At 48.1% G+C, this 26,561-nt stretch overlaps 2 protein-coding genes and 1 pseudogene across 6 annotated transcripts in view; 2 read left to right on the forward strand and 1 right to left on the reverse strand.

The window, feature by feature from the left end:
* Positions 1-11,123, reverse strand: part of NDUFAF6 (NADH:ubiquinone oxidoreductase complex assembly factor 6) — a 56,671-nt gene extending 45,548 nt beyond the window's left edge. The window contains exons 1-2 of one of the 4 annotated variants that reach the window (XR_015060874.1): positions 10,758-11,123; positions 671-770 (exon numbers count right to left, since the gene is read on the reverse strand). Coding sequence is in view for 3 of the 4 variants with exons in the window: in XM_085891825.1 (XP_085747951.1) it covers positions 671-770; positions 10,758-10,918 (261 nt within the window). In the remaining variant the exon portion in view is untranslated. Of the gene's footprint in view, positions 1-666; positions 771-10,757 lie in introns of all 4 variants that reach the window. The other 3 variants (XM_085891825.1, XM_085891826.1, XM_085891824.1) reach the window with 3 other exon arrangements.
* A 488-nt stretch (positions 11,124-11,611) lies between these two features.
* On the forward strand, positions 11,612-13,073 carry LOC147021648 (polyprenol dehydrogenase-like). The gene has a single exon (XM_085891823.1). It carries the CDS (start codon positions 11,767-11,769, stop codon positions 12,784-12,786), a length of 1,020 nt encoding a protein of 339 aa, XP_085747949.1. The 5' UTR covers positions 11,612-11,766; the 3' UTR covers positions 12,787-13,073.
* Positions 13,074-21,706: 8,633 nt separating this feature from the next.
* Positions 21,707-23,453, forward strand: LOC147021649 (THAP domain-containing protein 2-like; annotated as a pseudogene). The gene is made up of 2 exons (XR_015060875.1): positions 21,707-21,934; positions 22,481-23,453. The product of XR_015060875.1 is annotated as a THAP domain-containing protein 2-like (transcript).
* Positions 23,454-26,561: the final 3,108 nt, after the last annotated feature.

A 26,561-nucleotide genomic window follows, 5' to 3' on the forward strand; every position in this document is an offset into this window, starting at 1 on the left:
AAAAACGGACAGGGGGGTTATAGTCATTTTACCGTACCTTGGCTCAGGTTCACAGAATGAGGGACAGACGGACCATTATGAAACAAAAATCCAAGTTAGGGTAGTGTAACAAAGATAGCGAGACATTTTCAAGTTGGTAAATGCAAAAAATCACCAAAGTCTCAAGCAATTCAAACAATACCACCACACCCCTATTTTTTATTTTATTGTAAACCTACATTTTTATTCTTTATTTACTTCCACACCTTTCCTTTTCTAAAATTACACTCTCCTTGTGTATACAATCCAAGAGGCAGGGTCAAAAATGACACTGATTTCGCACCTTCGTACCATGTGGTGAATATAACGACCAAATTTGGTGAATTTCTACACAACCGTTTAGAAAGGGGTAGCATGACAGAAGGACAGACAAACACAGACAGATTGAGCCAATTACAATATAGACTACCCCTTCAAAAACAAAAACAGCATGGTGATAATCTAATCATAACCCCAACCAAGTCAACCCACCTGGTGTTATGTTAACAGCACGACAGGGGCTCAAACTCAAAACCTTAAGATATTAAGCCAGCCACCTCAACCGTAAAGGCAACACGAGGATTCAAGGGCCAAACGTGAATTAAAAGTCAGATTATGCTTAATTACGTGAAATGCAAGGTCAAATACCTGCCTGTGAAAGCTCCACATTGAAGGCCTTCAACGCAAACACCGCACGACGTGCTTCGCTGGGCATGAGCAAGGCACACAGGTAACCTTCGTAATCCCTTTGCCTGAAACAGCATGACAAACACATTTACGCACGCGAGTACAGAATCCATCATCATAATCATAATAATAATAAAACACAATTACAAGCATGCGACCAGATTTAGATTCCTGAACATTCCATCCTTCGTTATAATACAATTCAGTCTGTTATCTATTTCAGAATTTTTTTAGAAGAAGAGAGAGATGTAGAAGAAAATGAAATCGCATAAGTGAATAACTTTCTGCTTTTAACAAATCAACTCAGCCTTTGGTTCTCGTTGGTTGAGGAATTTTCAATATCAAACAAGAGCGAAGTCGATGGCGTGCCATCACAAATCCCCACGCTCCCCACCGAAAGCAAAATTGAGAGATGGCAAAACATTCCACCAGCAATGACCCACTATCAAATTTTGAGTTCAAAAAAAGAAGACGAAGAAAAAAATCTGCTTTGACTGACACCCGTGACCCTAAGATTTGACCGTGGAGTATACACCAGGGGTCAAATCCCCCCCAAAATTGATACACACTTCATGCAACCCCCAATGTTGATTGCATATACAAAGCAACATTAAAACTGTTTTAAAATGTGTTGATTATTGACCTTTTTACCACACCCCAGGGTCCCAGGGGGTGATGCCAAAAATGACACTGCTCTAACCCCTTCTTGCCATGTGGTGATCGAAATACCAAGTTTGGTGAATTTCTGCACAACTGTTTAAATGGAGATAGTGTGACGGACAGAGAGACAGACAGACGGAACAGATCACAATATCCCACCATTTAAAAAAGAAACAAGTCTGAAGACGACGATGGTTCACGAGCGGTATTTGACAATGTAGATTGTTTCAGAAGTCAAGGATGAGACAATGTGATAATGTTTGACCAAGTTATAAAAATGATCAACATGATGTGGTACGAGTGACAGGTTATTAGCTGAAAAATGTCGAAACCCGGTTTCGTTCAACAACTTTCAAAATTTGACCTTTGCAGAACCTTTAAAGGTCACAAAACAATGTTGTGGACATTAAAATAAGAAAACAGGATACGTGCTATGGCTTATTGGAGTTAGTTCGTCGAAGAAGGTCGAAAACCCAGTTCGATTCCCACAAGTTTGAAAATTTGACCTTTGTGAACTTTAAAGGTCAAAGGTCAAGGATTATGACCTTTAGTGCAAAACTTCCTCTGGAACATTCCAGGAACAATATAACGTCATATAGGCTATATGGCATTTCGCACTCCTCGGATTATCCATACTTTGATGAAATCAGCGTAAAAACAAACTTGAAGGGGGCGCCATGGGCAAGGTGTTCGAGATAGAGCAAAATGGTTTCAAGACTTTAGGTGGGGAATGACCTCAAGATTATGCATAAAAAAATATTATCATCCAAGCTCTCAAAGTTTGGGCGATCGTATGATTTTTATGTCAAAATTCGCAATTTCCTACACTCGTGACATTGTGACCTTGACCTTGGGACGAAAATGAAAAATCGAGCTCTGTGGGGCTATGCAGGTGCCATTGGGCTAACCAAATACTGAAACTCCTGCCAGATTCGACAAACCCCTCGGAGAAGATAAATTTTAATGTCAAAATTCGCAATTTTCTAAGTTCGTGACCTTGTGACGAAAATGAAAAAAAAAAAAAAATCAAGCTCCGTGGAGCTATGCAGGTGCATTGGGCTAACTAAGTACCGAAACCCTGCCAGATTCGACAAACCCCTAGGAGAAGATGGATTTTTTTGTCAAAATTCGCAATTTTCTAAGATTGTGACCTTGACCTTGGGACGAAAATGAAAAAATAAAAATAAACTAGAACGGGCACTCATAGAGCGCATACCTTCGCCGCCACTACTTTTTTTGTTCTTGGTACGAGTGTGGGGAACTGGTTTCATGAATGGTCTTATGACACAAACCACATATCTATAATGTGATGACCCCCCCCCCGACTTTCGGGGGCTACGGACTAAACAACAATCAACTCACGTTGTTTTGGCGAGTCTTCACTCGCAAGCTCGGTGAATACAACGTTTCAACAAGAGAAGGTAATCTCGTTTGATGCTGGTTTCATGCAAATCGAATAAGAATTGACTGAGTTATGCCGAAAACCGCATATTTTTCAAGGGCGTGACCCCCCCCCCCGACATTTACCCCAACCGGTGACATGTGTTATGATGTCATTGTGTCAGAAGATTGGGCATTAAATTCTGAACATTTTGGTGCTGGGTTCATGTAAAGCGGACAAGAATTGACCGCGTTATGACAAAAACCGCATATTTTTCAAGGTCGTGACCCCCCTGACCTTTGACCCCTAACCGGTAACAAGAGTATGGGCGTCATTGTGTCATATTGCATATCACAAGATGAGGCGTTGAATTCTGAACATTTTGGCATTAGTTGCATGCAAATTGAATAAAAATTGTCCGTGTTATCGTAAAAAGACGATTTTGACCTTTTCGTGACCTTGACCTTTGACCCGAATGATCCCAAAATCTAACTGAATGCTTCCTGGCTAATAACCAATCATCCCACCAAATTTCATGCAATTCGGTTTAATACTTTTTGAGTTATACGAATCACAAGATTACAAATAAATAAATAAATAAATAAATAAATACACGCCGACCAAAACATAACCTTTCACAGAATGCGAAGGTAAAAAAAAAAAAAAAAAAAAAAAAAAAAAAATCGAGCTCCGTGGGGCTATGCAGGTGCCATTGGGCTAACCAAATACTGAAACCCCTGTCAGATTCGACAAAACCCCTAGGAGTAGATGCAAATTGAAATCGGCTACTCCCTAAAACACATGTTTTTTGGGCGTGGCTCCGCCCATGATGGGCGCACCACGCCCATTCTCAGGAAAACACAACGAGATCATGATATAAACCTCCCACCAAAATTTTATCAGGATCGGTTCAAAACCCACGGAGCTATGCTCGGGACAGACAGATAAGCCAGTAGGCGGACAGGGGTAGTCGACGACCCAAGAGAACCTGATGCGATGGACCCGTTCGATGGAGAATGACCTGAGGATTAAGCACAAGAAAATTCATGATTCCAGCTTCAAGGGTTAATGCTGCAGATTGTTTTTTCGTTAAAATACCCCCACATTTAGAGGTTTTCGGCCATTGCTAGGCAACGGAGGGGTCCATCGCAACGATTCTTTCTCACACATAACTAGCACATACCATGAACCTACCATACCAGTTTCATGTATATCTGACTCGTAGTCTCCGAGATAGAACGAACTTCGTTTTTTTTATTGTTTTCGACCAGGGTTCATTCAAAGTCTATCTTCTCCAACAGTTTTCATAGGATCCGGCTGGAAATTTTTGACAATATGGCTGAATGTACTGCCCACAGTCGCTCATGGCCCGATGTTTGATTTTCGAAAAAAATAATTTTTTATGATTTTAAAAAAATTTCAAAGTCACGTTGCTTGGCAACGGTGGTGTCCATAGCAACGGTTCTCATTTGCACACAACTCGGTCATGGTATGAACCGACCAACCAAGTTTCATCAAAATCGCCATTGTATTAACTGAGCACTGGACCGAACAGAGGGACAGACAGACAAACATATCGACGGAAATACTGATAATAAGGGTAGAACAAATTTCATTTTTTTTTTTTGAAAATTTTTTTTAGACTAGATCGACTACCCAAGCCAGTAGGCGGACGTGGGTAGTCGACTACCCAATAGAACCTGCCACGATGGGCCTGTTCGATGGGGAATGACCTGAGGATTAAGCACAAGCAAATTCATGATTTCAGCTTCAAGGGTTAATGCTGCAGATTGATTTTTCGTTAAAATACCCCCACATTTAGAGGTTATCGGCCATTGCTAGGCAACGGAGGGTCCATAGCAACGGTTCTTTCTCACACATAACTAGGACATACCATGAACCTACCATACCAGTTTCATGTATATGACTCATAGTCTGAGATATAACGAACTTCTATTCGCTCTTTTATTGTTTTTGACCAGGGTTCATTCAAAGTCTATCTTCTCCGACAGTTTTCATAGGATCTGGCTGGAAATGTTTGACAATATGGCTGAATGTACTGCCCACAGTTGCTCGTGGCCCGATTTTTGAAAAAAATAACTTTTTTATGATTTTTCAAAAATTTCAAAGTCCCGTTGATCGGCAACGGTGGTGTCCATAGCAACGGTTCTCATTTGCACACAACTCGGTCATGGTATGAACCCACCAGCCAAGTTTCATCGAAATCACCATTGTATCAACTGAAATCGCCATTTTAAATACTGACAAGCCGGTAGGTGACATGGTTGCTCGTTCTCGATGGAAAGCTGGCTGACGCGACAAGCCGATATTCATGTACATGCTATCAATCAATATGATTATCACAGCCCTCTAAGTTTGCGCCCAGAAACCCGCCTTGTGAAATTTCAGGCATGTTTCCAAAGAGACTCCAACAAATGGCAGCCCTGGTAATTCCATTTATCTATTCGCTAAAGATTTTATTTTTTTATATGATGCTGTAAGACATTCTCCTTGGGCACAAAAAAACAGGTCCCTCGGAGGTCCAGTTTCGGAGGTATTGATTTTTTTGTACAGTCCACAATAAGTGTACGATGTACGATAAAGTATTTTAGCCGTTGCTAAGCAACGGAGGTGTGCATAGCAACCATTCATGTTTGTGTACATGATAGCCACATTGTACACATTTCACCCAAGTTTCATCAAAATCAGACTCTTTCTCTTAGAGATATTCGCAATTAACCGTTTCTGAAATGTTCGACATGTACTCGTCCAAAACCTATCTCCTCCTACAAATATTTTTTGTTACGGCTGCAAATTGGCATGAAGGGAGCTAGATAGATTGCGCACAGAACTCTAAGCTTCGATTTGTCGATTTTTGACCACTTTAAAGGGCCGTTGATATGCCGTTGCTTGGGCCGGGGTCCCATATTCGAAAGCACACGATTCCCAGAAATATTGGTCCTACCTACCAAATTTCATTGGAATCGGTTGTGGTTTAGCTCCGAGACTTGACCAAAGTTTCGTGGACAGACAGACAGATGGAATTGTCCAGAATAAGGGTGCTCTTAGAGCAGCCAATAATAAGGGTAGGAAAAAAAAATCTCAAAAATTTTTTGGGGGTTTTTTTTTTTTTTTTTTTTTTTCGACTAGATCGACTACCCAACAGACAGACAGACAACAATAACGAATATAGTGGTCACTTATTTTTTTGTGAAAATATTTTTTCGTGAACCAAAAAGCATGGGGATCAACACCCCTTGTGCGAAGCAAAAAGCAGGGTGAATCAATTGATTCACTTCTGTCCACATTTGTCAGTTTATGATCAAGGAACAACAATTACAATTGAATGCCTATAGAAAGTCTACACCCTCTTTCAAAATTGTCACCTTTTGTTGCCTTAAAGCCTGGAATTAAATTTCATTAAATCAGACTTTTTCCACCTTTATTTACACATCGTAAGCCACAACTTCCAAGTGAAAAACAAATTCTACAAATTTCAGAAAATTAATTAAAAATACAAAACTAGACAATCTTGGTTGGACAAGTGTCCACCCCCCTGAGTTAATACTTGGTGGAAGCACCTTTGACAGAAATTACAGCTGTGAGTCTTTTGGGATAGGTCTCTACCACCTTTGCACACTTTGATTGGGCAATATTTGGCCATTCTTCTGGACAAAACTGTTCAAGCTCAGCCAGGTTGGGTGGGGAGTGTTGATGGACAGCAATCTTCAAGTCATACCACAGAGATTTTTGATTGGATTTAGGTTGGGACTCTGACTTGGCCACTCAAGGACATTTATCTTTTTGTTCCTAAGCCACTCTAGTGTAGCTTTGGCTGTGTGCTTCGGGTCGTTGTCATACTGAAAGGTGAACTTCCGTCCCAATTTCAGCTTTCTTGCAGAGGGCAGCAGGTTTTCCTTGAGGATATTTATGCATTTTGCTCCATCCATTTTCCCTTTTATCCTGACAAGTGCCCCAGTCCCTGCTGATGAGGATGAGAAACATCCCCATAATATGATGCTTCCGCCACCATGCTTCACAGTAGAGATGGTATTCTTTGGGTGATGTGCTGTGTTGGGTTTCCACCAAATGTAATGTTTTGCATTTAGGCCAAAAAGTTCCATCTTGACTTTGTCAGACAACAAACATTTTGCCACATGGCTTCAAAATCTCCGGAGTGTTTTTTTACATACCTCAAATGGGACTCAAGGCGGGCTTTTTGAATGGCTTCCTTCTTGCCACCCTACCGTACAGGCCAGACTTGTGGCGTGCTTGGGACATTGTTGTCACATGCACACAGTGACTAGTCTTTGCCATAAAGGCATGGAGCTCTTTCAAAGTTGCCATTGGCCTCTTTGTGGCCTCTCTGATCAGTCTCCAACTTGCTTGGTCATCCAGTTTGGAGGGACGGCCTAATCTAGGCAGGGTCTTGGTGGTACCATACGCCTTCAACTTTTCCATGATTGTCTTTGACTGTGCTCCAAGAGATATTCAAGGGCTTTGAAATATTTTTATCCCCATCCCCTGATCTGTGCCTTTCCTCAACTTTATCGCAGAGGTCATTTGAAAGCTCCTTGGTGCTCATGGTTGATTCTTTGCTTTGAAATGCACTATCCAGCAGAGGAAACCTCCAGGAACAACTGATTTTATTCTGAAACAATCAGAATCACTACAATTTAACACAGGTGGAGGCCAATTAACTTGGTGTGTGATTGTGAAGGTGATTGGTTACACCTGAGCTTATTTACAATTGCTATTATAAAGGGGGTGGACACTTATCCAATCAAGATAGTCTAGTTTTGTATTTTTAATTAATTTTCTGAAATTTGTGGAATTTGTTTTTCACTTGAAAGTTGTGGGTTACCATGTGTAAATAATGGTGGAAAAAGTCTGATTTAATGCAATTTAATTCCAGGCTATAAGACAACAAAAGCTGAAAATTTTTAAAGAGGGTGTAGACTGTTGGCACTGTGTGTTTTAAACACTGGAGAACACCAATAGGAACACAAACCTGCAGTTGAGCAGCACTTTGACTGAATTTATCAAATTGTATGGAATCTCGCCACGATGCGCATGCGCACAGAGGAGTGAGATAATTATTGTTAGTTTGTCTGCCTCTCTGGCAGTCAACCAAACATGGAAATTATTCAAAATAGGAAACTTACTGAGTGAGGGACATCATAAAGGACAACAGGCACGAATAACTAATGTAATGTGTAAATAAGGTGGTGTAAAAGACAGTGCATCAATGGCAGCAAGCTTCCGAAAAAGGTTGTTTTTTTAAATACTTTTATTCGTCAACCTTTAAAAGCTTTATTTTATTTCGATTCAATAATATACTTGAATACTGTAGAACATAAATCACCTTTTTGGCACTCTCAAAAACCTCCAGTTTAGCAGTACTTGCAAAAATAATTACACCATTTTACGCAATCTCGACCAATCAAATTTGCCGCTCGCGCTCTCAGCGTTGGGGACTGTCGTGAATCAGACAAAATTGTGGCTCAAAGGAAATATAGATTGCGCTCGGAAACGCAAAGCACAAGTTGAAAAGACCCTTTCAACGTCCTTTTTCTCAAGACTGCACGGGGTAAGCTATTGAACTCGAGTTATTGTTTGGAGTCTGGCAAGGAATTTGTCAATTTAAACCACGTTAAGAATGCAAAGGTTAAACCAGCTGTACACTCGGCCATTGCACATGCAAAAAGAGCAATGAATACCATCATGTGATATTCGTCAGCGATGGGAATATCCCACATCCCAAGTGCTGCTTTACGTTGTCCAAGAATATGTCTGACTCCATGCAGATGACAGTGATATTTTGGTGATACTAGTTATTCACATTTTATCTACTTTTGAAATAAAACAAACTGAAAAGTATAAAATAAAATTAAAAAATTTTAAATTAAATTTAGATTTGTGAAATTCTGGCTTTGTTACTTTGCTTACATCAATTTAGGACCACCCTTTTTGGAAGGGATATGTTATACCAAGAAAGCATATTTAAAAAAAATAAAATCTTGATTTTCTGAAAATGTTTGAAAAAAAAAATGGATTCATCTGCTTTTGAAATAAAACAAACTGAAAAGTATCAAATTAAATTTTTTAAATTAAATTTAGATTTGTGAAATTCTGGCTGTTACTTTGCTTACATCAATATAGGACCACCCTTTTTGGAAGTGATACGTTATACCAAGAAAGCATTTTTTTTTTAAACAATCTTGATTAACTGAAAATGTAAAAACAACGGATTTATCTGCTTTTGAAATAAAACAAACTGAAAAGTATCAAATTAAATTTTTTAAATTAAATTTAGATTTGTGAAATTCTGGCTGTTACTTTGCTTACATCAATATAGGACCACCCTTTTTGAAAGTGATACGTTATACCAAGAAAGCATATTTTTTTTTAAAAACAATCTTGATTTACTGAAAATGTAAAAAAACGGATTTATCTGCTTTTGCATCCGAACTCTTCATGAACAAATGATAACAACCCATACAGCTCATGGAGTTCCCACATCCCAACTTGATGATTTGTAAAATCATAATTTGAAAGTCTTTTGCATTGGTGTTTAGAAGAACCTAATCCAGATACACAGTCGTTCACTGGTGGCATAACATTGATGGGGCTGGGAGTGTTAGGGGTTGTGTGGCACACATCATCCACTCAGACCTTGCACCGACCCACATGGTCAGGGATTTGTACTCCGAGCAGAGAAAGTGCTCCAAGTGCTTCGTTGTGCAGAGGCACCGTCCTTTCTCTAAAGTGTTTCTTCTAAGTATTTTCGACTTCTTTTCGAAGCTTCGTGAGCCATTTCAGCTACTGTCATTCAAATTCACGTTAAAGTACACCGATGTGTACTCATGTCTTTGTCCTGCGTTACATGTATGTGCCAAAATTAAATGATGAACAAATTGAGAAGAGGAGACAGGGGAGAGAGAGAGGACAGCAAGAATAGAGTACAAGGAAGAGAGGACAGCAAGAATAGAGTACAAGGAAGAGAGGACAGCAAGAATAGAGTACAAGGAAGAGAGGACAGCAAGAATAGAGTACAAGGAAGAGAGGACAGCAAGAATAGAGTACAAGGAAGAGAGGACAGCAAGAATAGAGTACAAGGAAGCGAGGACAGCAAGAATAGAGTACAAGGAAGAGAGGACAGCAAGAATAGAGTACAAGGAAGAGAGGACAGCAAGAATAGAGTACAAGGAAGAGAGGACAGCAAGAATAGAGTACAAGGAAGAGAGGACAGCAAGAATAGAGTACAAGGAAGAGAGGACAGCAAGAATAGAGTACAAGGAAGAGAGGACAGCAAGAATAGAGTACAAGGAAGAGAGGACAGCAAGAATAGAGTACAAGGAAGAGAGGACAGCAAGAATACAGTACAAGGAAGAGAGGACAGCAAGAATACAGTACAAGGAAGAGAGGACAGTAAGAATACAGTACAAGGAAGAGAGGACAGTAAGAATACAGTACAAGGGAGAGAGTGCAGTAACAATACAGTACAAGGGAGAGAGTGCAGTAAGAATACAGTACAAGGAAGAGAGTGCAGTAAGAATACAGTACAAGGAAGAGAGGACAGTAAGAATACAGTACAAGGAAGAGAGTACAGTAAGAATACAGTACAAGGAAGAGAGGACAGTAAGAATACAGTACAAGGAAGAGAGGACAGTAAGAATACAGTACAAGGAAGAGAGTACAGTAAGAATACAGTACAAGGAAGATAGTACAGTAAGAATGAGGTTTGGAGGGAAGGAAGGGGACACGATGAAGGACCACGGTGTCAATAATTAATTAACATAATCGTGTACGTAATAATGAAAGGATATTCGATGCCAACACACTCACGAACGTGTGCACATTTTTCCAAGTGGTCCAACAGTTTGGATGTCAAGGTCATCCACGCAGGACTTTTCAACAACAAACACGTGACTCGTCGTCAACCGAAAATAAAAACATAATACAGTGTTACATGTGAAAAAAAAAAAGAGAGCAAATAAGACGATCTCACCGCACGGTGTCCATGCAGTACAGACTCGTGGAAGAAATGTCCACATCCCGAGATACGTCATTGGCTCTCCGAGCCGAACCTTGGTCTAATCTCCACAAGAGCCTTGGGCTGCGTACAAGCTGCAGACAAGGCCAGCACCTGACTTGTCCCAATGAGTGCATGTCTCAATGACTCTCAAAGCAACGGAGCACGGCAAGCCCGACGTGCACTGCGTCTCGTGAGCCCACGTGTCTCGATTCCAACACGGCACATCATAGCCGCGGTTACCATTCCGCAGATTCGTCACAGTTACGGTGCATACTGTATAAAAAATAATTAACATTGAAGCTTCGCACGCGCCCAATCTGAGGGTTAAAAAAAACCATGTATTAAAAAAATGTTTAGTACTTTTAATATTACTGGGTGTTGAGTAAAATATTAAATATTTTCAATGATCTTTGCACAAAATTGCAATTCGACGATCCTCCTGTCAAGTTGACTTGAAAATCGCGGATGGTGCGCAATGGCGAAAAGCGCGAAAAAAAAGTAACAAATCCTCTTTACCTCTCACGCTCAGCTGCGATTTGAAAATATTTCTCGGAAGTCTCACAAAAGTTCAGAACATTTAACAACACAACGTTTAATGTGTGAAAAAATTTTTTTTTACAAGTTAAAAAAAAAACAAGTCTTAATAATCAGGGATTAGTAATCACGAGAGCAGTAATTATACGAATCGTTGTGATTACATTTATCGTGTCCACCGAAACGCGGAAAACTACATTTATCTCGTTTTCCGTGTGAAATTCTTCCAGCCGGTGAGCACTTAGGCGGTGTATAAGGAAGAACGTCCAAATGAGAGTCATTGTTTTAAAAGACGATCAAGAGATTAATTTCGTGCGTTTCTTTTTAAAAAAAAAATCCTTCTTCATGAAGATGAAATGGTAAATTATTCATCACGTTGAAAAATGATGCGTCGTGGATAAAACGATGCGAGCGGATTTTCGAACCAACGACGACGACGACAACAACGATGCTGCGGAATACCGATTCAGCGCTGGATGCTGTGCTTGGCTGGCTCTTCTCCTTCTGGCACATGGTCTTGACCTACTATATCGGTCTGGTCACCGTGCTCCGCCAGTGCACGCAATGTCCGTTACCGATGGCCGAGTTTCCTCGCCAAGCCGGCCGGGTCGCTGTAATCACGGGGGCCACCAGCGGTATCGGATACCAGACGGCGAAGATCCTCGCTCGTCTCGGGGCGCACGTGATCGTCGCGGCGAATAACCATGAGGAGGGGACGAGCGTGGCTGCGACCATCGCCAAGGAGACCCTGAACGACGAGGTGGACTTCATGTTCCTGGACCTGTCGTCCTTCGCTTCGGTTCGGCGTTTCGCTGCCGACCTCGTGGCCCGGGAGCTCCCTGTGCACGTGATGGTGAGCAACGCGGGGGTCATGTTGCTGCCCGAGGATTACACGTCGGACGGATTCGAGCGGCATCTCCACGTGAACTTCGCCGGGGCAGCTCTGCTCGCACGACTCCTGCTTCCATTGCTGCACGCATCGGGACGACCGGACCGGCCGAGCACCCTGGTGGCCGTGGCGTCGGCCACTCACCGCGTGGCCCACTTGCCTCAAACACCGGTGGGTCGTTACTCGGCGCACGAAGCGTATGCCCGCAGCAAGTTGGCACTGGTTCTGTTTTGGCGGGAAATGGCCCGGCGAGTCTGGTGCCGCCGCATGAACGTTTCTCTGCGCCTTGCCGACCCCGGTGTGGTGGTCACACCGCTCTACAGACACGGCGGTCTCTTCCTGCGCTTTGGTCTGCGCCTCGCTCGACCTCTGACCGCCCGAAACGCTCGGCAAGCGGCCGCAAACTCGGTCTTTTCTGCCTTGACCGAGGTCTCACCCGGTCCACGCGTCCCATACTTTCAGGACGGGCAAGACCGGCCACCCTTTCCGGTCACGCAGGACCACCAGCTGCAAGACCGTGCTTGGGAGTTGGCGCGACGACTGACTTCAGCGAATGACGATCAGCTTTGGGATTTTTAGGAACAGCAAAGCCTGGTGTTGGCTTTGTGGTTAGGGTGGCGGCTTGGGATCCTAGGGTCCTGAGTTCAAGTCCTGTTGGCCGCTGAATTGATATACACCAGGAGGTTGACTCAGCCTGTCATCCTTCCAACGTCGGCAAAATGAGTACCAGTGGACTGAAAAGGGGGACACTGCTTCGGTGGCATAGCCACGTCCCAACCAATGATGTAACCAGCAGCCTGCACTCGAGAGAGAGAGGAACAGCAAGGTCCCTTCATTATTCTATTTTTTTTTTTTTTTGAGGAAAAGCAACTCTACACAAATCTGGACCTACAACGACCTTTCCACTTGGCACAAATGAGCGATGTACGAAGTATCCTGACATGGTCGTCGTTTATGTCACAAAAGGAGTTCTTGATGGATGACATACCGTTTGTCGTTATCGGTTCAAGTACTGCAACACCAACTGGTCATGAACTGCCGGAACGTCCTGTATTCCATGACACCTGAATACCTTGCCCTGTTGAACCGGAGGATGAAAGAGCGATGGTCGTGTGTAATAAAAGTGTGGCGAAGTTCGACACGAAGAGCAAATTGACATTGTTTCTTTGTTACACCAAATGCGTAAAACAATAACGATGTCAGCCAGAGCATGATACTTGTGAAATCACAAAAACAATTTTGACCTTTAAAATAATTGGTACCATCCTTAAGGTCAGACACGACCTCAATAAAATGTATTTAAAGTAACTTTTATGATGCTCCATTCGGTTGCAGAGTGTTGCTGCTGCTGAAGGAGTTTGTTTGCTCAGGGTTCGATAAACTGGTTGGTGGTGCCAGTGCCTTCACAGTGGTCATTGGGACAGGAATTAGTAATTTGTTCATGGTGCTGGTGATGGCTCGCCTACTTTTCACAAAGGAAACCATGGGATCTCGAATGTCCCCCAAGTAAAGCTGGCAGCTGAGATTGCTGGTTTAACTTCGATCCAAGGGATTTAACACACACATCCGTGAATCATCAGGATGATACATTATCGCTGGGTTGGGATTCAAATCCGCGTTGGCTGAGCAGAAAGTGTGTGTACTTTTAGGGCCCAGGCCGTCCTGCGAGCCCTCATATTTATTACTAGCAGATACCACCCGTCGCTTCGCTGACAAACACTGCGAGGGAAATAAAAAGAAGGGGGAGAGGCAGAGGGGTGGGGGGGAGATTGAGAAGGTTGAGGGGAAAAAAGAGAGGAGGGGTGGGGAAGGGAAGGCAGTGTGAGGTGAGAGGAAGGGAAGGCAGACGTGTGATGGAGCGTTAATTATGATTCATATTGTCTCATCAAAATGATTCTGCATAGAATAACAGTGAAGATGGAAACAAAACAATGTCTGAAATACATTTTCTACCGGTCATACTATAAATACCACCGAGAGACGAGCACCGCCCTGACATAACCACCGTCCAGACACTTGTGTAGATAATCACCGTCCAGATATGTCCAGAAAAGAGAAGAGGTGTGGGAAGATGGAACTGCATTGTATTAGAGGGGGGGTGGAGGGAGGATTGGAGAGAGAGGAGGTGTGGGAAGATGGAGATGCATTGTATTAGGAGGGGGTGGAGGGAGGATTGTAGAGAGAGATGAGGGTTGAGAACTTCGCAGAGAGAATGTTATGCTTTTTGAACACATGAATATGTTATGCCTTCATTTTCTGTTCAGAGACCTTGAAACATTTCAGGACATTATCTATCTCCCGACGCACCTTGGAACTTCTCATGCATTCGGGATTATGCTCGCCATGAACCGCTCGCTCAGGGTGACGGAGCACGGGCCGCTCGCTCAGGGTGACGGAGCACGGGCCGCTCGCTCAGGGTGACGGAGCACGGGCCGCTCGCTCAGGGTGACGGAGCACGGGCCGCTCGCTCAGGGTGACGGAGCACGGGCCGCTCGCTCAGGGTGACTGAGCACGGGCCGCTCGCTCAGGGTGACGGAGCACGGGCCGCTCGCTCAGGGTGACTGAGCACGGGCCGCTCGCTCAGGGTGACTGAGCACGGGCCGCTCGCTCAGGGTGACTGAGCACGGGCCGCTCGCTCAGGGTGACTGAGCACGGGCCGCTCGCTCAGGGTGACTGAGCACGGGCCGCTCGCTCAGGGTGACTGAGCACGGGCCGCTCGCTCAGGGTGACGGAGCACGGGCCGCTCGCTCAGGGTGACTGAGCACGGGCCGCTCGCTCAGGGTGACTGAGCACGGGCCGCTCGCTCAGGGTGACGGAGCACGGGCCGCTCGCTCAGGGAGACGGAGCACGGGCCGCTCGCTCAGGGAGACGGAGCACGGGCCGCTCGCTCAGGGAGACGGAGCACGGGCCGCTCGCTCAGGGAGACGGAGCACGGGCCGCTCGCTCAGGGAGACGGAGCACGGGCCGCTCGCTCAGGGTGTCGGAGCACGGGCCGCCGCCAGGGTGACGGAGCACGGGCCGCTCGCTCAGGGTGACGGAGCACGGGCCGCTCGTCAGGGTGACGGAGCACGGGCCGCTCGCTCAGGGTGGACGGAGCACGGGCCGCTCGCTCAGGGTGACGGAGCACGGGCCGCTCGCTCAGGGTGACGGAGCACGGGCCGCTCGCCAGGGTGACGGAGCACGGGCCGCCGTCAGGGTGACGGAGCACGGGCCGCCGCTCAGGGTGATGGAGCACGGGCCGCTCGCTCAGGGTGACGGAGCACGGGCCGCTGCTCAGGGTGACGGAGCACGGGCCGCCGCTCAGGGTGACGGAGCACGGGCCGCTCGCTCAGGGTGACGGAGCACGGGCCGCCGCTCAGGGTGACGGAGCACGGGCCGCTCGCCAGGGTGGACGGAGCACGGGCCGCCGCTCAGGGTGACGGAGCACGGGCCGCTCGCTCAGGGTGACGGAGCACGGGCCGCCGCTCAGGGTGACGGAGCACGGGCCGCCGCTCAGGGTGACGGAGCACGGGCCGCCAAGCCAGGGTGACGGAGCACGGGCCGCTCGCTCAGGGTGACGGAGCACGGGCCGCTCGCTTAGGGTGACGGTTCACGCGCCGATCGCTCAGGGTGTCGGAGCACGGGCCGCTCGCTCAGGGTGACGGAGCACGCGCCGCTCGCTCCGGGTGCCGGGGCACGGGCCGCTCGCTCAGGGTGACGGAGCACGGGCCGCCGCTCAGGGTGACGGAGCACGGGCCGCTCGCTCAGGGTGACGGAGCACGGGCCGCTCGCTCAGGGTGACGGAGCACGGGCCGCCGCCAGGGTGACGGAGCACGGGCCGCTCGCTCAGGGTGACGGAGCACGGGCCGCTCGCTCAGGGTGACGGAGCACGGCCGCTCGCTCCAGGGTGACGGAGCACGGGCCGCTCGCTCAGGGTGACGGAGCACGGGCCGCTCGCCAGGGTGACGGAGCACGGGCCGCTCGCTCAGGGTGACGGAGCACGGGCCGCTCAAGCTCAGGGTGACGGAGCACGGGCCGCCGCTCAGGGTGACGGAGCACGGGCCGCTCGCTCCAGGGTGACGGAGCACGGGCCGCTCAAGCTCAGGGTGACGGAGCACGGGCCGCTCGCTCAGGGTGACGGAGCACGGGCCGCTCGCTCAGGGTGACGGAGCACGGGCCGCTCGCTCAGGGTGACGGAGCACGGGCCGCTCGCTCAGGGTGACGGAGCACGGGCCGCTCGCTCAGGGTGACGGAGCACGGGCCGCTCGCTCAGGGTGACGGAGCACGCGCCGCTCGCTCAGGGTGCCGCAGCACGGGCCGCCGCTCAGGGTGACGGAGCACGGGCCGCTCGCTCAGGGGGGCGGAGCACGGGCCGCTCGCTCAGGGTGACGGAGCACGGCGCCCCCGCTCAGGGTGGCGGAGCACGGGCCGCTCGCTCAGGGTGACGGAGCACGGGCCGCTCGCTCAGGGTGACGGAGCACGGGCCGCTCGCTCAGGGTGACGGAGCACGGGCCGCTCGCTCAGGGTGACGGAGCACGGGCCGCCAAGCTCAGGGTGACGGAGCACGGGCCGCTCGCTCAGGGTGACGGAGCACGGGCCGCCAAGCTCAGGGTGACGGAGCACGGGCCGCCGCCAGGGTGACGGAGCACGGGCCGCCGCTCAGGGTGACGGAGCACGGGCCGCTCGCTCAGGGTGACGGAGCACGGGCCGCTCGCTCAGGGTGACGGAGCACGGGCCGCCGCTCAGGGTGACGGAGCACGGGCCGCTCGCTCAGGTGACGGAGCACGGCCGCTCGCTCAGGGTGACGGAGCACGGCCGCTCAAGCCAGGGTGACGGAGCACGGGCCGCTCGCTCAGGGTGACGGAGCACGGGCCGCTCGCTCAGGGTGACGGAGCACGGGCCGCCGCTTCAGGGTGACGGAGCACGGGCCGCTCGCTCAGGGTGACGGAGCACGGGCCGCTCGCTCAGGGTGACGGAGCACGGGCCGCCGCTCAGGGTGACGGAGCACGGGCCGCTCGCTCAGGGTGACGGAGCACGGGCCGCTCGCTCAGGGTGACGGAGCACGGGCCGCTCGCTCAGGGTGACGGAGCCACGGGCCGCTCGCTCCAGGGTGACGGAGCACGGGCCGCCGCTCAGGGTGACGGAGCACGGGCCGCCGCTCAGGGTGACGGAGCACGTGGCCGCTCGCTCAGGGTGACGGAGCACGGCCGCCGCCAGGGTGACGGAGCACGGGCCGCTCGCTCAGGGTGACGGAGCACGGGCCGCTCGCTCAGGGTGACGGAGCACGGGCCGCTCGCTCAGGGTGACGGAGCACGGGCCGCTCGCTCAGGGTGACGGAGCACGGGCCGCTCGCTCAGGGAGACGGAGCACGGGCCGCTCGCTCAGGGAGACGGAGCACGGGCCGCTCGCTCAGGGAGACGGAGCACGGGCCGCTCGCTCAGGGTGACGGAGCACGGGCCGCTCGCTCAGGGTGACGGAGCACGGGCCGCTCGCTCAGGGTGACGGAGCACGGGCCGCTCGCTCAGGGTGACGGAGCACGGGCCGCTCGCTCAGGGTGACGGAGCACGGGCCGCTCGCTCAGGGTGACGGAGCACGGGCCGCTCGCTCAGGGTGACGGAGCACGGGCCGCTCGCTCAGGGTGACGGAGCACGGGCCGCTCGCTCAGGGTGACGGAGCACGGGCCGCTCGCTCAGGGTGACGGAGCACGGGCCGCTCGCTCAGGGTGACGGAGCACGGGCCGCTCGCTCAGGGTGACGGAGCACGGGCCGCTCGCTCAGGGTGACGGAGCACGGGCCGCTCGCTCAGGGTGACGGAGCACGGGCCGCTCGCTCAGGGTGACGGAGCACGGGCCGCTCGCTCAGGGTGACGGAGCACGGGCCGCTCGCTCAGGGTGACGGAGCACGGGCCGCTCGCTCAGGGTGACGGAGCACGGGCCGCTCGCTCAGGGTGACGGAGCACGGGCCGCACGCTCAGGGTGACGGAGCACGGGCCGCACGCTCAGGGTGACGGAGCACGGGCCGCTCGCTCAGGGTGACGGAGCACGGGCCGCTCGCTCAGGGTGACGGAGCACGGGCCGCTCGCTCAGGGTGACGGAGCACGGGCCGCTCGCTCAGGGTGACGGAGCACGGGCCGCTCGCTCAGGGAGACGGAGCACGGGCCGCTCGCTCAGGGTGACGGAGCACGGGCCGCTCGCTCAGGGTGACGGAGCACGGGCCGCTCGCTCAGGGTGACGGAGCACGGGCCGCTCGCTCAGGGTGACGGAGCACGGGCCGCTCGCTCAGGGTGACGGAGCACGGGCCGCTCGCTCAGGGTGACGGAGCACGGGCCGCTCGCTCAGGGTGACGGAGCACGGGCCGCTCGCTCAGGGTGACGGAGCACGGGCCGCTCGCTCAGGGTGACGGAGCACGGGCCGCTCGCTCAGGGTGACGGAGCACGGGCCGCTCGCTCAGGGTGACGGAGCACGGGCCGCTCGCTCAGGGTGACGGAGCACGGGCCGCTCGCTCAGGGTGACGGAGCACGGGCCGCTCGCTCAGGGTGACGGAGCACGGGCCGCTCGCTGAGGGTGACGGAGCACGGGCCGCTCGCTGAGGGTGACGGAGCACGGGCCGCTCGCTGAGGGTGACGGAGCACGGGCCGCTCGCTGAGGGTGACGGAGCACGGGCCGCTCGCTGAGGGTGACGGAGCACGGGCCGCTCGCTCAGGGTGACGGAGCACGGGCCGCTCGCTCAGGGTGACGGAGCACGGGCCGCTCGCTCAGGGTGACGGAGCACGGGCCGCTCGCTCAGGGTGACGGAGCACGGGCCGCTCGCTCAGGGTGACGGAGCACGGGCCGCACGCTCAGGGTGACGGAGCACGGGCCGCACGCTCAGGGTGACGGAGCACGGGCCGCACGCTCAGGGTGACGGAGCACGGGCCGCACGCTCAGGGTGACTGAGCACGGGCCGCACGCTCAGGGTGACGGAGCACGGGCCGCACGCTCAGGGTGACGGAGCACGGGCCGCACGCTCAGGGTGACGGAGCACGGGCCGCACGCTCAGGGTGACGGAGCACGGGCCGCTCGCTCAGGGTGTCGGAGCACGGGCCGCTCGCTCAGGGTGTCAGAGCACGGACCGTTTGCCCAGATATGATCCAATGCCTTGTCATGGTTGTCAGACCAATACCAAGCCACATCTGTTTGTGTCAGCTGCCATAACTGGTAACACAAATCGCTCAGTTCCGGAGAAACTTGCTGAGGTATGTCATAAAACCTATGAAGCGACGTACCACTGATACAGTGACATACTGTCTCGGCAGTTCCATAACAGCTTGTGATTTCTGTGGGTCAGGTTGCGTGCCATCGCATGTGAGCAAATGTCCGAAATATGCAACCTGTGACTGCCACAGTTTGACTTTCTCTGGGTTCAAACGCAACCCTTTCTCCCTGCAGCATTCCAGTAACTGTATCAGCTTCTGATCATGATCAGTGATAGCATCGTCTTCGGTCTGTCCCTCACCATACAACATTACATCATCATGTACTTTCTTGCATCCGGGCAGGCCTTCCAAAGCCTGGTTGACCCACCATTGAAATTCTTCTGGTGCGGACTTGATGTCGAATGGCATCCTTTCCCAATGGTAGCATCCAAAAAGCCAACGGTAGTAAGTTGAACGTCGTTGCATATGAGCTTGTGTGGTCGAGTTTGACATGCCAGAAACTATTCTTGGTGTCAAACGTGCGGAAAACTTTGGCAATGGTCAGATCCAGGAGGATCTCTTCAATTGTAGACATGGGGGTAGTGACTACGTCTGATGGCCGTGTTTAGGGTCCTTAAGGTCTATGCACAACCTCAATTTACCAGTCGTTGGCTTTACAACCATCACCATGCTGTTGACCCACGGAGTAGGTGTAGTGACTCGGGTTATAATGTTGAGATTCTGCAATCTTTCAAGTTCCTCTCTCAGTTTTGCTCGGAGTGCAATTGGAATGGCGGGTGTACAACTGGTTTTACGTTCGGGTCTATCTCTATGTGATAGTCACCTTCCAGCAGTCCTGTGCCTTCAAAAACATCTCCATAACGCTGCACGACATCTGAGTAGTGCAACGCTGACCACGTCATCCCCATGACATGGACAGAATGTGGTAGACCTGAGGGCAGAGAGAGAAAACATGAACCAAATCCTCAGGAACAGTACACTGGGCACACAACCCTATCCTGTGAAGTTAGAGATTGGGGGAACAATGCCCACGCGGTTGTTCTTGTTGAATTAAATCCAAGCTGTAGTGAAAAGGCATTTTCAGAACACGCTTTACATCGCGGCAACTGCCGACAGTACAGCCTGTTCGGGACAGGAACTCCACCGCACTCTACTTTGGGGTGCTCGGCAAGCAGCTTAAACACTCAAGCAAGTACTCCAATTGAATGGTTGGCAAGTGATAGCACTGTCCGAATGTCCAAACTCTGTCCGAATTGGACAAATCAACACTTTTTTTTAAGAGTCTGCTGATGCTTTCAAATCCGGAGCTTAAATTTTGTAATTTTGTTTCGTTTAAGAGATTCAGTTATTCATATGCGCAAATTAAATAAAGGGCACAAACGCTGGCGTCTCCGGATGTTTACAAGCACTGCAATATACCCAGCGATTCGTAGCTATGGCGAACAGGCTTTCAATAGTATGAGTGAGGAAAGTGGTTAAAAAAAACTTTATCGTTAAGAAATTGTTGCGGCCTGTTCCAAGTCAAGGCATGATTGAGCAGGCCAAAAAACATGGCGGCTTCAGACCCCCGCGAGGTTACCCCATGGACTTCTTATAATAACCTGGACCAGCAATGCCATCAACTCGCAGCAGTGAGAACTAAAGTCACCGGAAATGGCTCAGCGGCCATGTTGCGTTGCCACTCGCTAGTCGCGCGCAATTCAAAAAGCCTATAGATGCATTAAGAGTTTTAACTATTTTGCCATATTTTGAACCGGTAAACGTAAAAATGCCACAGTGCGTGGCGTTCGGATGCAATAATAAGTTTGGGAAGAGCTCCACATGCACCTTTCATCGGTAAGAATGCGATTATTTATTGATGCTTTTTTTTCTCTTTCAATCGTCAATCTATTTTTAGAGTATTATTTTAAGAAGAAGACAATTTAAACGCTAAACGCCAGTATAACAATCTAAATGATGGCAAAGTTCAGTCGATAATTTGAAAGAAAATGTAAAAAAACGATATTATCCAGGAATACGCCGGAAATGAGTTTTCCAGGCGTCTAGAATTCAATTTTTTTCCGGAGATTCGTTCCCCCCATGGACTGCCGTGGCTGCGTAAATAGTTGGGCGGGAAGCTCACAATATTTGTCCATTTGGGGGCACAGGCCCTCCCTATTCCGAGGGTCCTGGCTCCACGGTCCACCCAACCAGATGTTACCCCCAAAATCATTTTGCTTCCTACGCGCCTTCGGGTTAGGGGATCGTATCTATCTTGATATCAGAAATCTACCTCCACTGACGCCAATTGTAGTACCCATCCTTCCATCGCTTCAAATGCCAATAATCGAAAACGTCATTCGGATCTTTTTTCTCCAGATTCCCTAAGGATGAAAAGTTGTGCAGACAATGGTGCCAGGCACAGAGAAGGGAACACTTTACACCAATGCCCGGTGTGACATTACTTTGTAGTGAATACTTCCTGAACTCTGATTTTGACAGTACGGGCCAGACGAAACGGCTTAAACAAGGCGTCATGCCAAGCGTCTTCAAATTTCCACTTCATCTCCAGAAGGTTAGTACACACAATTTATTACAATGGTCTCCACTAAAAAAAATACATATTTATTTGATACAAATATTATATATTTTTATTTGATACAAATATTTATTTGACACATTAAATTGTTTTGAATCTATATAAGTTTTAGCATTGATTTTGGGTGCGAATACCCGGAAAAACGACCTCCTTTGCTGCCAGGATTTTTCTATGAATTTCTGTACGATTCTAACTGTGTCAGACGATGCAGGTTGTTTTGTATTCGTGCCCAAAAATTAATTCTAACACATTAATTTCATAAATTCATCCACATTCAAAATGTTTATAAAATGAATAAATTCCCACGGAAATCAAATTTAGCGCAAATTTTCAAACTTCATGGACATCCTGTATATGCAATTAAAATTAATTGAATCCTGAATCAGAGTGCTCCAATTGTGATTCTATCAAGCGGTTTGCACTGTATTGAATTTACCACTAAAATTTCCGTGAATTATCAGTTTTCTGTTCACCAGTTAATTCGAAATTTCGATCCGATATTAATTGTTATTTTCTACACAGAATCCGATACATCGGAAACCACCGGTTGACAGACACCTGGCCCCAGAGCCAAAATTCACAGCTGTGCCAGATTCACCACCAAGGCCGTCGACTTCAGCAAACCACACGTACTGCGCCGATCCGAGTCCCAGTAAAATGAAACGGAAGCTGGGTACGGCAACCGAGACCATTGAGAACCTGAGGAAAAAACTGAAGGTTACGCAGCACAAAACGTGAAGATTGAAGAAAAAGGTAGAGAAATTAAGCTCTGTCGTTGAAGAACTAAAAAACAAAAGGGATGGTTTCGGAAATTTGTGTCGAGATACTGAATTCGACATTTTCTGGGGTACCACTGGCGGTTATGAGTCGAATATTAAAGAATCAGACGAGCGGAAAGAAATCCAGGCAAGAATACGATACTGTGATCAAGTCATTCGCCCTCACGCTAAATTTCTATTCTGCGAAGGCCTACGACGATGTACGCGAGGTATTCGATCTCGCTCTACCTAGTCCTTCAACGATCCGAACCTGGTACAGTGCCATAGACGGATCACCGGGATTCAACCAGGTAGTATTTGACGCATTGGAGGCGAGATTTCAAGAGGATAGGAGTACGCTATGTGCCCTAATGTTGGACGAAATGTCACTGATGGAATCAGTACAGATATGTGGACATTGGAGCAGGTAATCTGGACGATACCACGCCACTTGCTAAAAACGCTTTAGTAATTATGTTGGTCGCGGTGAATGATCATTGGAAAGCTCCAGTCGCCCACTTCTTCATCAATGGTTTGACTGGTAAGGAACAGGCCAATCTTGTATCTCAGTGTTTACTAAAGCTACACAAAATTGGAGTTAATGTCATCTCGCTTACCTGTGACGGGCCTTCAGCGCATTTGACAATGTTGAAAAAGTTGGGCGCAAGTATCAACCCGGATAATATGAATTCATCGTTCCCTCACCCAGCAGATCCTCACAAGCTGAGGTGAGGGAACTTGCATCTTCATCCACACACTGGATCAACTGTTCGATCTGTTGAACTCCAGGAACCCTTTGGCACACAACTACAAGGCACCGATGCATCCTGCTCGCGAGGCAGCTTTTTTGCCATTCCTGGAAAAGACAAGTAATTATCTCACGACCTTGACTAATACTTCTGGTCAACTCATGACAAACACAAGACTAACAACAACATTTATTGGGATGCTGACTTGTATCGTAAGCGTTAAAAACCTCTATCTGACATACGTCCAGCCCCAAGATTCATCTTTAAAGTATTTGCTTACATATAATCTCAGCCAGGAGCACATCGAGTTGTTCTTTGGAGCCGTCCGTCTAGCATGTGGTGGCAATAACAATCCAACAGCCAGACAGTTTATCGCAGCGTACAAGCGTCTTCTGATGCGGCATGATATCAAAGCCAACAAGGGGAACTGTTCAGCCCAGGACGCAACACGCATCCACACAGCTGCGTCATTCAAAAATATCACTAAGAGGGCTGTCCCAGATAAGACGCAGGATATGCTCATAGCCAGACGCTACGATTTGCAGCTCCGCTAGCCAATGACGAGTCACCACGATTATGCCGATATTCCACCGTTTAACAAACTTTCTGTGTTCCTGGAGTCAGTTGTAACCTATATTGCAGGATATGTGGTTAGGATGATTAAGCAGACACTCAAATGTCAAGATTACTTGCTGGCTCTCACGCAGAATGATAGTCAATTTACCTGCCCATAGGCTGATTGCTGTTAAAACAAGGGGTGGCCTTACCGTTCCATCATCAAGCGTTGTTCAAGTATGTGAAGCCACTGAGAAATGTGTTAAGAGAATGCTAGCGGTGACAAATGGCAAGATTCCTCGTGATAGTTACCTGAAATCTGCAATCTCTGCATCAGTGTTGGCAGAAGTAGGATTGAGTGCATTTGACTCGCTTAGTGATCACATGTTTGAGACGGAGGCAGACCGTAATCATGTATTTTCTCTCATACAGCACATCTGTGAGTGCTATACAAAGATTCGTCTCCACCATGTTGTTCGAACCATGAACACTGGATTGAAAGATAAACCCATCAGGAAACAGGAAAAACATTAGAAATGAAACTAGAGGGGGAGCACTCGGTAGAGTGCAAAACCTCCACCGCCAATACTGCTGGGTCACTCAAGTGAACCTGATAACCTATTCATTCAATTTGACGTCAACAGTGCTCAGAGTTATAGTTTGCAACTTTCCCTTTTACATACTCAATTCATTCGTCATAACTAGATTGCTTGAGACAGAAATTGATTTTACGTGGGTATATCCACCTGAAGTTCCAAAATCAGCCGCAATTATAATTTTGGCATGTTTTTTTTGTTGGAAATCACTTATAACATGTAGAAATGCAAAAGAAAAAAAAAATCGAAATTTTGTTGAAAAAAAAGTTGCAAAAAATTTTTCTCTTTTTTTTTTTTTGGGGGGGGGGGGTTGGAAATCACTTAAAACATGTAGAAATGCAAAAAAAAAAATTCAAATATTTTTTCAAAATGGCCGCCATAGCGGCCATATTGGACTTTGGACCAAGTCCAAAATCTAATGGCATGATCCTTGGACCAGACCTAACCCCCCACCAAGTTTCGTCGAAATCCGTTGAGTTTTTCCGTAATACTGTTCACAAACAAACAGACAGAAAGGGGTTAAAACAGTAACCTCCGATCTTCGATGGCGGAGGTTAAAAATTCAGCAAACTGATCCTATTTGCACATCAATAGTTTACTAACCATTTGCATTGAAGTGTTTCTCCTAGGTTTCGACATATCTTATGTTTCAACCTACTGCGATTATAATAGTTGATCGTCATCTTCTATAGGTCAATGCATATTAAACCAGTCTCATTAGTGTGTAGATTATAGATCATGTTTACTAAGGTTGTCCAATGTCTGTTCAATGTTTTCATGATTGATCAATATATAATAGGCCATACAGGGGAGCTTTAAGCTACTCACAATGGCCTATAATATATTGATCAATCATGAAAACATTAATGATGCTGGTACTGGTTCAATATGCTTCGACCTACTACAGAAAGCTATCCTCTATAATATACACATATTAATAGGAGGCCATAGGTTAGTCTGTAGATTATAGATAATATTTGTAAGGTTGTCCAATGTGTGTTCAATGTCTTGATGATTGGTGAATATATAATTATTAATTATAGGCCATAAGGCCTATTATTATAGGGGGTAGCTGAAAGCTACCGCCTTATGGCCTATAATAATACAAATATTACAGGCCATAGGGGGTTAGCTATACACATTACACTGATTATCATCAGATCATATGACATATGAGATGATAATCATTCATGAGAATTGTGACACCTCGTACTCACCTTATTGATTCGTGTTGCAGAGCTTATATTAGCTTGGTAGTGATAATGGGCGGCGGAGACTTGTTGGTGAAATGAAAATCCTGTTCTTCTTATTAAGCTGGACAAAAATGTTGTTTGCAGCGAGAAATTCGGCACAGATTAATATATTCAATCTGTGAATTTGGATTGGCAACGCAACATGGCGACTCCAGTGGACAGAGGCCGTTGCTGGTCCAGGTTATTATAAGAAGTCCGTGGGTTACCCAGGAAACGCATTAAGACCCCAAACAGTGAGGTGGCCGAGGATCGCCTGATGAAGGATATAATTAAATAAGGCCGTTAATTATCTTAAAAAGGGGTGTTTTAATTATCCCAAACACCCAATTTTCACTCTTCCATCATCAAGCGTTCTTGCACTTCCTTGGAATTTTCTTCATATGCATGTAAAGTTTCAGGCTGCTTGGGATTTATAGTTTTGGAGTTATGGAGGACACACACGCACACATTTCGATGTACGAGAATGCATCACAGGGTTCCAAATAAAACTAGTTAGCATCAAAATACAAAGCCTGTGCGCATCTGGTTTGAACTCGAACCAAACTCGATGAAAACGACAGTTAAAACTGTATATTTTATTAATTTGTGTTCTCCACGATCTCGTAATAAGGGTTTGTTGAAGATTTGAGGACAAAAGCTCAATTGGTAAAAATGTTACGGCCTGTACATGCACACCGAATCTCAATGGTAAA

This window comes from Eptatretus burgeri, chromosome 8 (assembly GCF_056783735.1).
Source record: "Eptatretus burgeri isolate ZD-2024b chromosome 8, Ebu_testis_v1, whole genome shotgun sequence".
Lineage (NCBI taxonomy): Eukaryota > Metazoa > Chordata > Myxini > Myxiniformes > Myxinidae > Eptatretus > Eptatretus burgeri.

Excerpts from the sequence above, each read along its gene's own strand:
- LOC147021648 (XM_085891823.1), top strand. The coding sequence starts at position 11,767 with ATGCTGCGGAATACCGATTCAGCGCTGGATGCTGTGCTTGGCTGGCTC.